The 12,405-nt window shown below is 41.6% G+C and overlaps 1 protein-coding gene across 1 annotated transcript; it reads right to left on the reverse strand.

Moving 5' to 3' along the window:
- Positions 1-1,910: 1,910 nt before the first annotated feature.
- Positions 1,911-9,372, reverse strand: LOC119659977 (eukaryotic translation initiation factor 1A, X-chromosomal). The gene is made up of 3 exons (XM_038068343.1): positions 9,213-9,372; positions 8,889-9,136; positions 1,911-2,997 (listed from the first exon to the last, which is right to left on the reverse strand). Exons 2-3 carry the CDS (start codon positions 9,090-9,092, stop codon positions 2,755-2,757), a joined length of 447 nt encoding a protein of 148 aa, XP_037924271.1. The 5' UTR covers positions 9,093-9,136; positions 9,213-9,372; the 3' UTR covers positions 1,911-2,754.
- Positions 9,373-12,405: the final 3,033 nt, after the last annotated feature.

The raw sequence follows: 12,405 nt of genomic DNA on the forward strand, positions 1-12,405 counted from the left end.
TTTTTATGTATGAGACAGATAATATCCCGTTGCCAATCGTCAGGTTGTGATTCACTGTCGCATACCTTGATCACAAGTTGATAAACCACTTGTTGTAATTGGTCGCCTCCATATTTAACCAATTCCGCTGTAATTCCATCGGCTCCTGGCGACTTATGATTTTCAGGCCGACTGTTTCTTCTATACTTGGTGGTGGTAGCATTTGTCCGTCGTCTTGAGTTGCCGATGTTCTGGTTGTACTCAACCCATCGCTCCAATATGCCCATTCTGTCGGAAATCAGATTTCCCTCTTTGTCTCGGCAGGATGAGCATCGAGGTGTATAAGGCTTCATTCTGCTGACTTGTTGGTAAAACTTCCGCACCTGGTGCGGTTGCTCCCTGTACTTTTCTAGTTCAGACTTGTTGGTTCTCCCAGGCTTTCTTTTTCCATCTGTGAAGTCGCTTCTCCACTCGACGGAGTTCGTGATAAGTCTCTGCGCGTGCCCCCGTTCTTTGAGAATGCAAAATTACTCGGTATGCGGCATTCTTCCGTTCCGTAGCTAGCTTACATTCACCGTCAAACCAGCCGTTCCGACTTTTCTTGCGGCTGAGGCCAAGTATCTTTGTGGCCGTATCAATGATAACGTTCTTCAGGTGGTTGTGAAGATCATTTGTTGTTGCTTCATCTCCAGGACCTCTGTTGACTGCGGTTATTGCGGCATTCATTTCGACCTTATAGGTGTCGTGAAGAGCTGTGTTGTGGATGGCTTCGGTATTCACTCTCACCTGATTGGCAGAGGGGATTGTAGGTAGTGTCGTCATTCGAGCTCGGAGCACCATGCCAACGGGATAATGGTCAGAGTCTATATTGGCCACCCTATACGTTCTGACATTCATCAAGGCTAAGAGGTGACGACGTTAAATCAGCACGTGGTCAATTTGGTTGAAAGTGGTCCCGTCTCGAGAAGCCCAGGTATGTTTGTGGGCCGCTTTCCGCGCAAACCAGGTACTTCCAACAACCATTTCTTGCGATACTGCTAACTGAATAATCCGCAGTCCGTTATCATTGGTATGTAAGCCATGGGAGCCGACGTATCCTCTGAATACCTTTCACATCACATACTACAAATTTGCTTGATCTCTATTAGCTTGATGCTCCACCAGAAGCAAAAGATGACTTTCGAAGCATCCGACTAATATTAAGCAAAAGCCTGGGCAACACTAACCCTAGCATCAATGATTCGCTACGGGTAATAATACAGGTAGAGTCCTTGGAGAAAAAAAAGGCAGGCCGAGGTCCTAAAAAGAAAATCAGCTCAACATTAGCTATCCAAGGTTGATTTACAACAGTTTCGATTATCACATACTCATTTGGTTATCTCTTGAGTCTGGTATTATACATATTGATCCACCGCTACAAATAACACTCAACCGCTAGTCCCTGCCTTCGGGTGGGGGATAAGGACAATCGCAATCCGCACCCTAACAATCACGGTAAAAGGTCTAACAGCGGCCAAAAGGTAGACTCGGTCGTCAAGGATGAGGACTACCGTACCTGAAAGAAGAGGCACGAAAGGTAAAGCAAGATTCAAGCAATCGTATACAAAGTATACTCATAGAGTACGACACCCAAGCTGCATAGGAAAAAACTTCAAGGTCAGCATCTATTAACGACCAATGCAAGGGCAAGGTAGTGATTTGTTTCGTCAATTTCAAGATCAAAATGGAAGAAACCATTATTTCACCAAAAAATTCGAGATAACTGAAAGTGTTATCGACTTCCTAATGAGAAGTAAAACTAAAAGCCTTCTACTCTAAAGGGCAACTCGCTCGATCCCCAGCCACAATGGAATGTTCACCTTAAAGTGCATTTTAAGGGATCAAAGGAGTAACCAACCTCCGTGTTTATTCAACAACAGAAAACAACCATATCTTTTTGGTTTTGTACGATGTATTTCAAATTTCAACGATTAAAAATTTTGTTCTTTAAATTAAATTCTATTGCAAGTGATACTCTCACCATTATTTCATGGATATCCTACATCTATGGTACATACAGAGCATTTCAAACTAAACTCAATAAATTTCGTTTTAGATTTCCAGAAATGTTCTTCAATATTTGCATTTCTGGCAGAAAACTCTGGACTATCTTCTTTTTGTTGTTAATGAGTGGTAATTATGGAATAAGATCTCACAATAAATTCGGGATCGCTTTCCAGCGATCCAGAAACAACTTACAATCTAAATGTGTATAAAATAAATTGTTATGATTGCGATCTATATTAAACGCCGAGGGTTGTGTGGTTCTTTGCTGTGACTGATTAGTTTTATAAAATGTTTCAGGAAGGAGGCTGGAGTCCTTCAGCACCTACTCGGCTATTATTTTACGTTCTTTGTTTTAATGTGTCGCATGAGATGGTAATACATCGCTTGCGGACTAGGGAGCTGCATGGGGGAAACAGACAGATAAAAACTTGAAAACTGAAAAACGTAAATTCCATAAAAAAAATTTATCCAGCCAAAATCATCCAATACAATTTAATATTTTTTTTTTGCCTATTTTCGTGTGTTCTGATATTTTTTTTTAATTTTTAAAAAATAATAAAATAATATATTTCTATTCAATTAGTTTAGTTCACCCTATATATGTTGTTTTTTGAAATTCTCTCAAAACTATAGAAATCATTTCGATGAGGACCGTGTTAATGTGAAGGCATATAACTTTTGTTTTTCATACAATTTATTAGTGGTTTAAAAATATTATTAAGATTGCGATCAGATAGCATCCACCGAGTCGGCCTCCTCCTCCGAACTGATTTCGTCACCGAATTCAATATCTTCATCGAACCCATCCTCGACGAATGTGACGGTGTCGTTGATACGCACTGATTCGGGGAATTCACCGTACGTTTTTAGATTACGTGCTTCGTCGGGTGTGTATTTGAGAATAACATCGGCTTTTGAATCTTGAAAATCACGTAGACCAACTAAGATGATGTCGCCCTGATTTATCCAAACCTGTAAAGCGGAAGGTAGAGTTATTTGGGTGGAAAATAAAATCGTAATTATTAGTCAATATGTTGAGATGAACGTTAAACAAGTCGGGAAACCTCGGGTCAATGCTATCAGCCAATGGAGAACTGCGTAATGAATTTGCTTCACGCATTAATGCGACCTAAATGAAGTGGCATTCCACAATTGGTGTTCTTTATGATCGACGTATCAGCGAACGTCTCAAATCTAAAATTTACCGCAATGTCGTCCGTCTGCGCTCTCTATAGTTCTGAGTGTTGGCCAACTATAAAAGACAATGAACGGCGTCTTGCGGTAATGAAGACGAAGATGTTGCATTGGACTGGTGGCGTGACACATTTTGATTGAGGATATCCGCGATCGATATGGAGTCGCACCGATCGTGGAAAAACTGCGAGAGGCGTTTTCGATGATATGGTCACGCAATTCGCGCTAACGAGAATTCACTTGCCAATATTGGTCTGAACATCGAAGTCAACGGTAAGCGACCAAAAGGCCGGCCGAAACAACGGTGGCTTGATATGCTGGATGGAGATTTAAAAGCCTCGTGATTACGTCCAGATCAGGCGTTTGATAAAATAAAATGGCGAAACCGATCACGAGAAGCCGACCTCGCTTGTGAACGGGACCAAGGCTAAAGAAAAAGAAGATGTGAGGAGGGACGTGTGCATGACAGTTGCGTTTCACATTGCTAAAAATTCCATTGCCCTCTAATTTTTAGAAAGCGATTTAAATAAATCATTTGATGGAAAGCCCTGTATTGATAACAGTCAACCTCATACGCTTCACCCTCTGAGTTTAATATTATTAGCAAATGCGAAGAATTTAACCTACATCAAACATAAAAAAAGGCTGGGCAGAAATAGATTCTTCATGAGTGCAATTTTAATATTTCACTCGAATGTCAATTATCCTCGTTAATTATGACGTCAGCATCTTACTTATATGGCTTAGGATGCTGTTAATTCGTACGAAATTGATAAGTTTGAACTGCTATATCTTTGACACTAATAGTTGGATGAAACTTGACATGCGTATGCACAATACTGCCTTCTATGCCGGTGCAAAATTTACGAATTTAGGACGAACTTAAGGGTAGTTTTCAATCAATTTCTAAAAGTTAGTAATATACTATTAGTAAGTTTATTTGAGCAGATACCGGAATGGGACATCTCTCGAAGATTAGATTTCACATAAGTGTTTTACACAAAACCTTAAAAGGGGCTGCAGATAAATAGATTCTTCATAAATGCGACTTCAATATTTCACGTGAATGTCAATTATTCTCGCTAATTATGACGTCAGCATCTTATTTGCATGGCTTTGGAAGCAGTAAATTCGCGCGAAATTAAGTTTGAACTGCTGTAACTTTGGCGTTAATGGCCAGATTTCCATGCATACGAAATATTGTTCTCCATGCTGGCGCGAAATTTGGAAGTCCTGGGAGGAAGTTAAGGGTTTTTTTTACTCAATTTCTAAAACTGGAAGCTTGACGCTTCAGGTATAAAAGGTTTTGTGGTTCCCCTTGTGAGGAGCATAACGCAGTTCTCCATTGGCTGATAGCATTGACTGGAGATATTTAAATACCTCAGTTCTGTGACGTAACTTGCCCAGAATTGGGCGATTTGAATATCTCGGGTCAATGCTATCAGGCATGTGTATGCACGATACTGCCCTCTATGTCGGTGCAAAATTTAGTGCTCCTGGGATGAACTTCAGGGGACTTTTTCAGTCAATTTCTAAAAGTTGGTAATATACTATTAGTAAGTTTATTTGAGCAGATATCGGAATGGGACATATTTTGAGGCCTAGATTTCATCTAAGCGTACTTTTCTGATTTTTGGGTTGGATAGTTTCCGAAAACAAGTCCTGTCTCACTTTAAGTGCGTACATTTTGATTCCTTACTCATGCACTTTGCAATTCGCCCCAAAACTAATATCAGTTTCGAAAAGTACTAATCGAGACTTTTCATTTGATACTCTACACGACTATCTTCGGTGAAAATTTTTTTTAAATGCCCCCTTTGCATGTATGGGGAGCTCCCCTTTAAACTCCACCTAAATTTATGTCACTCGCTGTATGCGTGGGATTTCATAGTTCCCATCTGTCTACCAAATTTCGTTCGGATCGGTTTAACCGTTTTGGAGAAAAGTGCATGTGACAGACAGAAGTGCATGTGACACAAAACCTTAAAAATGGCCCGGCGGAAAAATTTCCATCAAAAGAAGAAATCGTCTTTTTTGGAAGGGTTAGTATATATTGGGAAAAGTGTAAAGTGTATTGCGTTCTAAGGAGACTATGTAGAGAATAAATTCAACTTTGATAAAAAATAAATAAGTATTTGATTTACAAGGTCACTAGTCCTCGTATCGGTTAGATTGAAGGCTTTTCTGCATCTAGCATTTCTGCAGGATGAAATCAAGGTACGCTCGCATCTGCGCTACCGGACGCGACACTACCATAAACTGCACTATGTCAAAATATTATCAAATGATTTTGTAGCCAGCAATACACACCAGAGCGACGCGGCAGAATTTCCTAGCAGAGGATATTTTCAACGTCGAATATGATTTTCATATAGTGGACTCAGTCGATTCCTGCAATTTCTTCAATTTTGGTTTATATCCACCTGTTAAAATATTAAAACATATAGTTATTTGCAATTGGCTGCAGCGCTAATGCTATATAGACATGCCGCGTCGCAGTTATTTTAAATGCAGCGTCGCGTAGCATAGATGCAGTAAAATACTTTAAGAATAAAACGACGCGGCTGACTACTAGCCTATTCAGGTGTTCTCCTATCAAAGGCATTTTAGACATTGCGTCTACAAAATAAGAAATCCTATGACAGGTTACAACTGTTGTGAGGGAGACCTTCGACAAACTTTCTTATCACGTGGACAGTGAAGGCATTTTTATTTTATCTTTGATGACGACTCAGGCCTCAGGTCTCTTTCCGATAACTTGATGATATGAACAGTGAAAAAGGATGGGACTGTATAGAAGGTTACATCTACAATGGGGTTGTTAAATTATTATACTAAAAAAATATAACTTAAATTGTTGATTGTTCTTACCAATATTTTCACATTTAATTATTCGAACTTTTCTGGCACTCTCGCGAGCAGTTTGCAAACGGTATTTCCGTAAGCATTTGAGGCATCAAAACGTCTACGAAAAGCTCTGAACAATCAAAATCAGCAGGATATACAAAATTACCTCCTAAAAGATTCAACTTCGACAGTGGATACAGACTATTCTCTTTAGAAAGCTTGTAGGAATCTGAAAAGACGGAATCAATTTTCCCAACGTCTGTACCTAGGAACTGGTGACTGGGCCCTAAGTGATGTGAAAAAAAAGTGCTGCACTGATGGCTCATTTGAGAAAATGATTTTGTAACCAACCCAATGAAAAACAAAGCCCAACCTTTGTGATACTCACCCTCATCTGCTAAAACAAGCCTCCGATTCAGAGTTAAAAATACTGTTCGCATTATCGACGAACTCCATCATAAAAAAGCGTGTGGCCGCGACAAAATTACAAGCAACATGGTCAAAGAACTCCATCTCCATACTGTTAAGCACCTGATCAAAATTTTTCGACTTCAAATTTTCCACCAAAAAAACATTGTTCTGCCGTCCTTCTCGATATTGTTCTGGCTTTCGGCAGAGTTGACACAAAGGGCTATTTTACAAGATTAGAAAAATTCTACCAGCCAATATGTATGATCTCTTAAAATCCTATATAAAAAGTCGACGTCTCGGATTAAGACACAAAAGCTCATCCTATCAAAGTAAATGTTCCCCAAGGAAACGTACTAGAGCCATTATTGTATCTGTGTATGTTTCAGATCTGCCTGTTGACGATAATCTGCTAAATAAGAACCCTGTGGACACCCCCAAATCCCCGGAATTTTACTTAAAAAACTTGATCAGCTAATGAATGACAGTCGCGTGAACGAGAGCAAAAGCTGTCACGTTGCTGTCTCGATCGACGTTTTGACACATCGAAGCTAAACGAGCACAAGTACTGGCTAATCAACCGAAATTTGTAAGTTTGTCACTAGACAACAAGTTACTTCCTTGCTGAGGATACAGAAAGTTCCGAATCCGCATCCACTTGCTGGCATAACGGACCACATGGGAAGCAACTTATTTCCTCTCTTGTTGTCCACGGACCTCTTCTTTTTGGGTTAAACGCACAAGTTTTTTAAAAAAAATGACCGACGGTTTCGTCCAAGGCAGAGGCAACTCGTCAGACGCTGCCTCATCTCTGCCCTGGTAGCAGCGTGGCCGAAAGTGGCGACAGGTGTTAACCGCTCTATTTATATATAATCACAAACACGACATGAGAGCGGATTATAATTGAAGGGAAAGTAAGCTGCTTCCCATGTGGTCCCCATCCATCAACAAGTGGATGCGGCCTCAGGACTTTTTGCTTCATCAACAAAAAATCACTTTCATTTCACTTTAATATAATTCGTGTGCATGTCGTGTTTCCGATTATATATCATCAACGGCGCAAAACCGGTATCCGATCTAGGCCTGCCTTAATAAAGAACTCCAGACATCCCGGTTTTGCGCCGAGGTCCACCAATTCGATATTCCTAAAAGCTGTCTGGCGTCCTAACCTACGCCATCGCTCCATCTCAGGCAGGGTCTTCCTCGTCTTCTTTTCCTAATAGATATTGTCCTTATATATGAAATATGAAATGAAGTGATTATCACTTGGCGCCACTTTCGGTCACGCTCTGCCAGGGCAGAGGCCCAGACGACTATATTCGATGAAAAACATTTGTAAATCCCCTTTTGAATATCATTTTGGCAGTTTTGAAAAAAAGTGCATGTGACAGACAGAGAGGGAACCAATTTTAATAAGTATTTTTTAAATTAAAACTTAAAAAGCGAATAACTGCAAGCATATTTCTTGTCAACGGGAAGGGGAAATGTGGTAGAAAACGGGACGTAGGAGTTCGTACTAAAATAAAAATTCGTCGCATCGCCACACATCGTTGAATATCTCAGAAAAACATTTGGAAACTCTTAAATGAATGAATGTACCCCAGCTCCGGTATAAATAATTTGGAGCAAAAGGGGCACAGTTTTATGTGACATCAAGTACTCCATGTCTGAATAACTTTTAGAGTGAAGCACTGGGGTAAAACGTGGACATTGAGTATGTTGGAGGGGGAAGCTAAGCTAGCATTATCGTAGTTCATATGAAACAATCACCTGCTATCATTTTATAGAAGCAAAATCTTTTTTTTCTGCAGGTTCTCTTTGATTTCTTTAGCCATTCATGGGAAAATAAAACAAATAATCAACACCTCCGCGTGCAACTTGTTTAAGCTGTCATTTGCCCAGTATCAACGGCGAAGATAATCGAATGGACCCAGTCCCAACCGATGGTAAACAAATTATGGCAAAAATGGAGGACATAAATCGATTTCTAGCGGCTACCAACCCATTCTAGTAACTCAAATGCGCCAACCGTGAACCACTCACCCAAAAACAGGTCGACGACCTTCAAATTGCGTGGCCTAACGAGGATTCTTGAAAGTTGTCCTTTGCAAAAACTAAACTCCCACCCGCCGTCTAGACTTGACTTTGGCCGTCACATGCGCGCCACCAATGCAAAAACACATTTTAGAGTACAAAGCCCAAGGCACTTAGCAGCCCAATTTGGCTCATAACGGGTGAAAATTTCCACAAGTGAATTCGCCAAAATAACACCAGATGAGTCACAACCTATTTTCCTGGCGCCACTTTTCGCAATCGAGCAGTGAAACATTTGCAAGCCACACAATTTCAAGTTGCACTCGCGCCTCAGCTACCCGACAAAGGAAAGAAAGCATTTCACCACAGCAATTACGCACCTTTTTCCGCAATTTTCCACGAATATGACAAAGTCGCTTCACTCCATCGAAACACATCGCCTCCAAACGTCCATTTCCAAGCATTTTCGTCACTTGAGCGTATTCCTGCTCGTCCTCCTTGAAAATCAATTCACGTTTCTCGAACTCGTTCTCATTCTTACCACGACGACGATTTTTACCTCCTTTTCCCTTATTTTTCGGCATGTTTTAATGCGCTTTTACCAAGTTACCAGGCTTATTACAAGTAACTGCAATACAAAAAATTTAATATACAACAATTGGAATATGTTTTACGACGGTTTTGTTGAAATCGTGCCTACTTACAAATGATTTTCCACGCAAAAATTCGCAGTGATTTAGATGTGTGCAACGACGACTTTCGTATTAATTCCAAGATGTCTGCGCTTGTGACAGATCGAGAGAATTGTCGACGAGCATGCGATTTCCATTGGGTGTACATATGGGAAAGTTAAATACCTGGGGTGACCTGATGATGAGTATATGGGAAAAATGAGTACGTTTAATGAGTGAACAGTAACAAGCAATTCCGCTAATTTCCAATAATCTAATTCTCGCAAGATTTGCTGTACTAACGGACTTTAATCAGAATGTACTCTTGAATTCATTAATATTATGAGGGAAATTATATTGGCACCAAACTCACATAAGTCCTTTGCACATTGAATTCTGTGGCGGAATGTGTGTCTAATGCAATATAGTGGATTTATCGTCACGTAGCTTTGATCTGCCCCATTGCCTTCATTATTCAGATGTAAAACATTTACATTATTTAAAATCATATCATTGAAACAGAAATGGTTTTGAGTATAATTTGATTATAAGTAAGATAAGCCATGAATTTTTCTTACTATCTGCGTTTCTGATTTTGATGTTAAGAAGCGTCAAGAAAAATGGTTTGCAGACCTCTAGTTCGGGCTTAGGATCGTCATGCTTTAAGTTTCGGTTCCTAAAACCAGTGAGGGGAACATGCAATCTTAGGTACCTTTATCAAAGGCATCATAATAACTGCCGAAGCCGGTCCCAAGCCCGGTTGTGAAAGGAGGAGGGATGGATAGCTTCAGTCTGAATGGCTGTACGCCACCGCAGCGTCTCAGCGGGTAGGTGAGGAATGTGCAGGAACTTTGCAGTCTTTCAAATTACTCACTGAGGACGCTATCCCCACACCTGGCAGATAGTTATAAAATGCAGATCCATATATAAGAAGGAGAACAAATTTAAGGTTCGGTATGGATAACCGGCGGGAGTCGTCTGACTTGGTGACTGAGTCGGGCTCCCGTAACGGACAGCACGGCGTCGAAACCGCTAGTCGTGGGGCGGTTCGACGTCTAGGCGCCACGACGACCAGGAGCACAGATCCGCCTGCTGCAGCTGTTTCGCCACAATCAGTGGCGACCACTTTAGCAGGCTCGCGTAGGAAGCGGATGAAATGGACTGAAGAAATGAACCTCTTCATCATCCGCTCCTACTACGAAATAACATCTTACCGCCCCTTGTTGCACCAAAGATTCGTCGAGCGTTTCCCGCAATTCGCGCACGTGACTGTGCAGCGAGTCGCAGGCCAGTGCCGCTTTATTATTGGCAGCGACGCAATCCCGGCCACCATCAGGAAACGTGTTCGACTTGAGGTCATCGGGGAAACTGATGACCGAGAGTCGATGGGGGTAGAAGCGGCGGCATCAACAACACCATGTCCACAGTAGATCTACTATAGGCAGTACCCACACTAAAATGATCCGACTTGCGAATGTGCTTCAGAAGCTTATCTGTACACATCAGAGACGCTAAACAAGGAAAAAGTATAATCTTCGTCAAATCATATTGGCAAGAGAGAGATCGGTGAGCTTTTGCTATTCTGGTACTACTGCCGTGCTCACCCATATAGCAAAAAGTTGTTTCACGTATTCACTTATGCATAAGCAAAAACTTGCCGATCTCACCAATACATTGGCAAGTCCGGGCGGTATGTCAAACACAGCTGATCGGATTTTCGTTACATCTCGCTCATGCTCAAGGGCAAAACAACTTGAAATCGTGCCTACTCGCACTGATTTCCCCCCTTGAGGGGCAAGGGGGAGTGTGGTAGTGTGGTGGTGGTGTGGAATTCTCGAATATGGATCCTTTGCATAGACCAGGTATGTCGCTGCTGCAACTACAATCACTTGTGTATTGTGGTGCAGTTACGGCTATCATATTACACGGTCAGAAGATTCGCTTTCGTGTTATTGGTTTGAGTGACCAAAGAGATCCACCATGCAAAATTCGTCTGGAACGTCGGCGGGACTTACCAAGGCAGAACATTGCTAGACTGATTCAGATCAGCACCGGCGATGCCAGCAGACGGGTGAGAAATAAAGTGCAGAGGGTTTACCGGAACTATGCCATCCCGTAGTTGGAATTTTAGACACACTAATGCAGAAACTGTCTGTCATATGCAGTCGGTTACGACGGTATGGCGAAAGTCATTCCAGACGTGTCTAGAATGCAACATACGCGAGGAACCTGCGGAGCTTTCTCAGATCTCTCAACGAATCCCAACAGAGCGTCCAGACAGTGCAATTTTCGGTGACGGAAGCGAAAGAATATTGGGATGGACTTTGGGGGTTACCCGCCCAGCGTGCTGAGCATTCTGAGTGGATCACCGCCGAAGGCACCCGCCATGCCAATACGTCTGGCATGAATTTTGCGGATGTTACCGAAGAGGAAGTTCGACGAGCCATAAGCAGCTCGAAAAACTGGAGGGTCCCAGGTCTGGATCGGGTACAGAACTTCTGGTATAAGAAATTTACCTGCGTACACAGTTGGTTGGCACGCAGTATAAATGAAGTCATGAGTCGGCCGGAGGAATTTCCACCCTTCCTGACTGCGGGGATTGCCTACCTTATCCCTAAGAAGGACACAGTACAGGACCCCGCAGACACAAGGCCAATTACTTACTTACCAACCCTCTACAAATTCATCACATCCATTATTAGTGGAAGGATCAATGCGCAAGTCATAGTCGACGAAGCAGATGCCAACCATCTGCAATTCAATAGATAACAATGTCTGTAGTCCTTCCTGGAATAATATCCCATTAGGTAAATAAATCCCCGACCTTCCTGGAATAGTATCCCATTAGACAAATAAATCCCCGACCTTCCAGGAACATTATCACCATGGGTAATAAAAGTCTGAACCCATATAGTAATTAAGATCACAGGTCATAGGGAAACATGTTTTGTATAGTTTCCCTGTGTTAAAGATAAGAACCATGAGTCACAAGGAAATATGTGTTGTATATTTCCCTGTCGACTCATTAGTAAATAAGACGTAGTATTTAAGGAGGTGTAGAAAACGGAGATCAGCAGTTCCTCGAGTACTACCAGAGCGTAAGTACTCTGGCCCTCGTGAATGAATAAAAAAGTATAAAACAAATATCGTTTCATTTGTTAACCCATTAGTTAACTGTTATTTGTTAACTGGCGCCCAACAAAGGATTTGAACCTATCCTATTCCT

Source organism: Hermetia illucens, chromosome 6, assembly GCF_905115235.1.
Source record: "Hermetia illucens chromosome 6, iHerIll2.2.curated.20191125, whole genome shotgun sequence".
In the NCBI taxonomy this organism is placed as follows: domain Eukaryota; kingdom Metazoa; phylum Arthropoda; class Insecta; order Diptera; family Stratiomyidae; genus Hermetia; species Hermetia illucens.

Bases quoted from the DNA above. Each gene is read 5' to 3' on its own strand.
- LOC119659977 (XM_038068343.1), bottom strand. From the start codon at position 9,092: ATGCCGAAAAATAAGGGAAAAGGAGGTAAAAATCGTCGTCGTGGTAAG. The intron at 2,998-8,888 runs GTGCGTAATTGC...TCCGCTTTACAG, and splicing joins GTGGAAAATTGCGGAAAAAG to GTTTGGATAAATCAGGGCGA.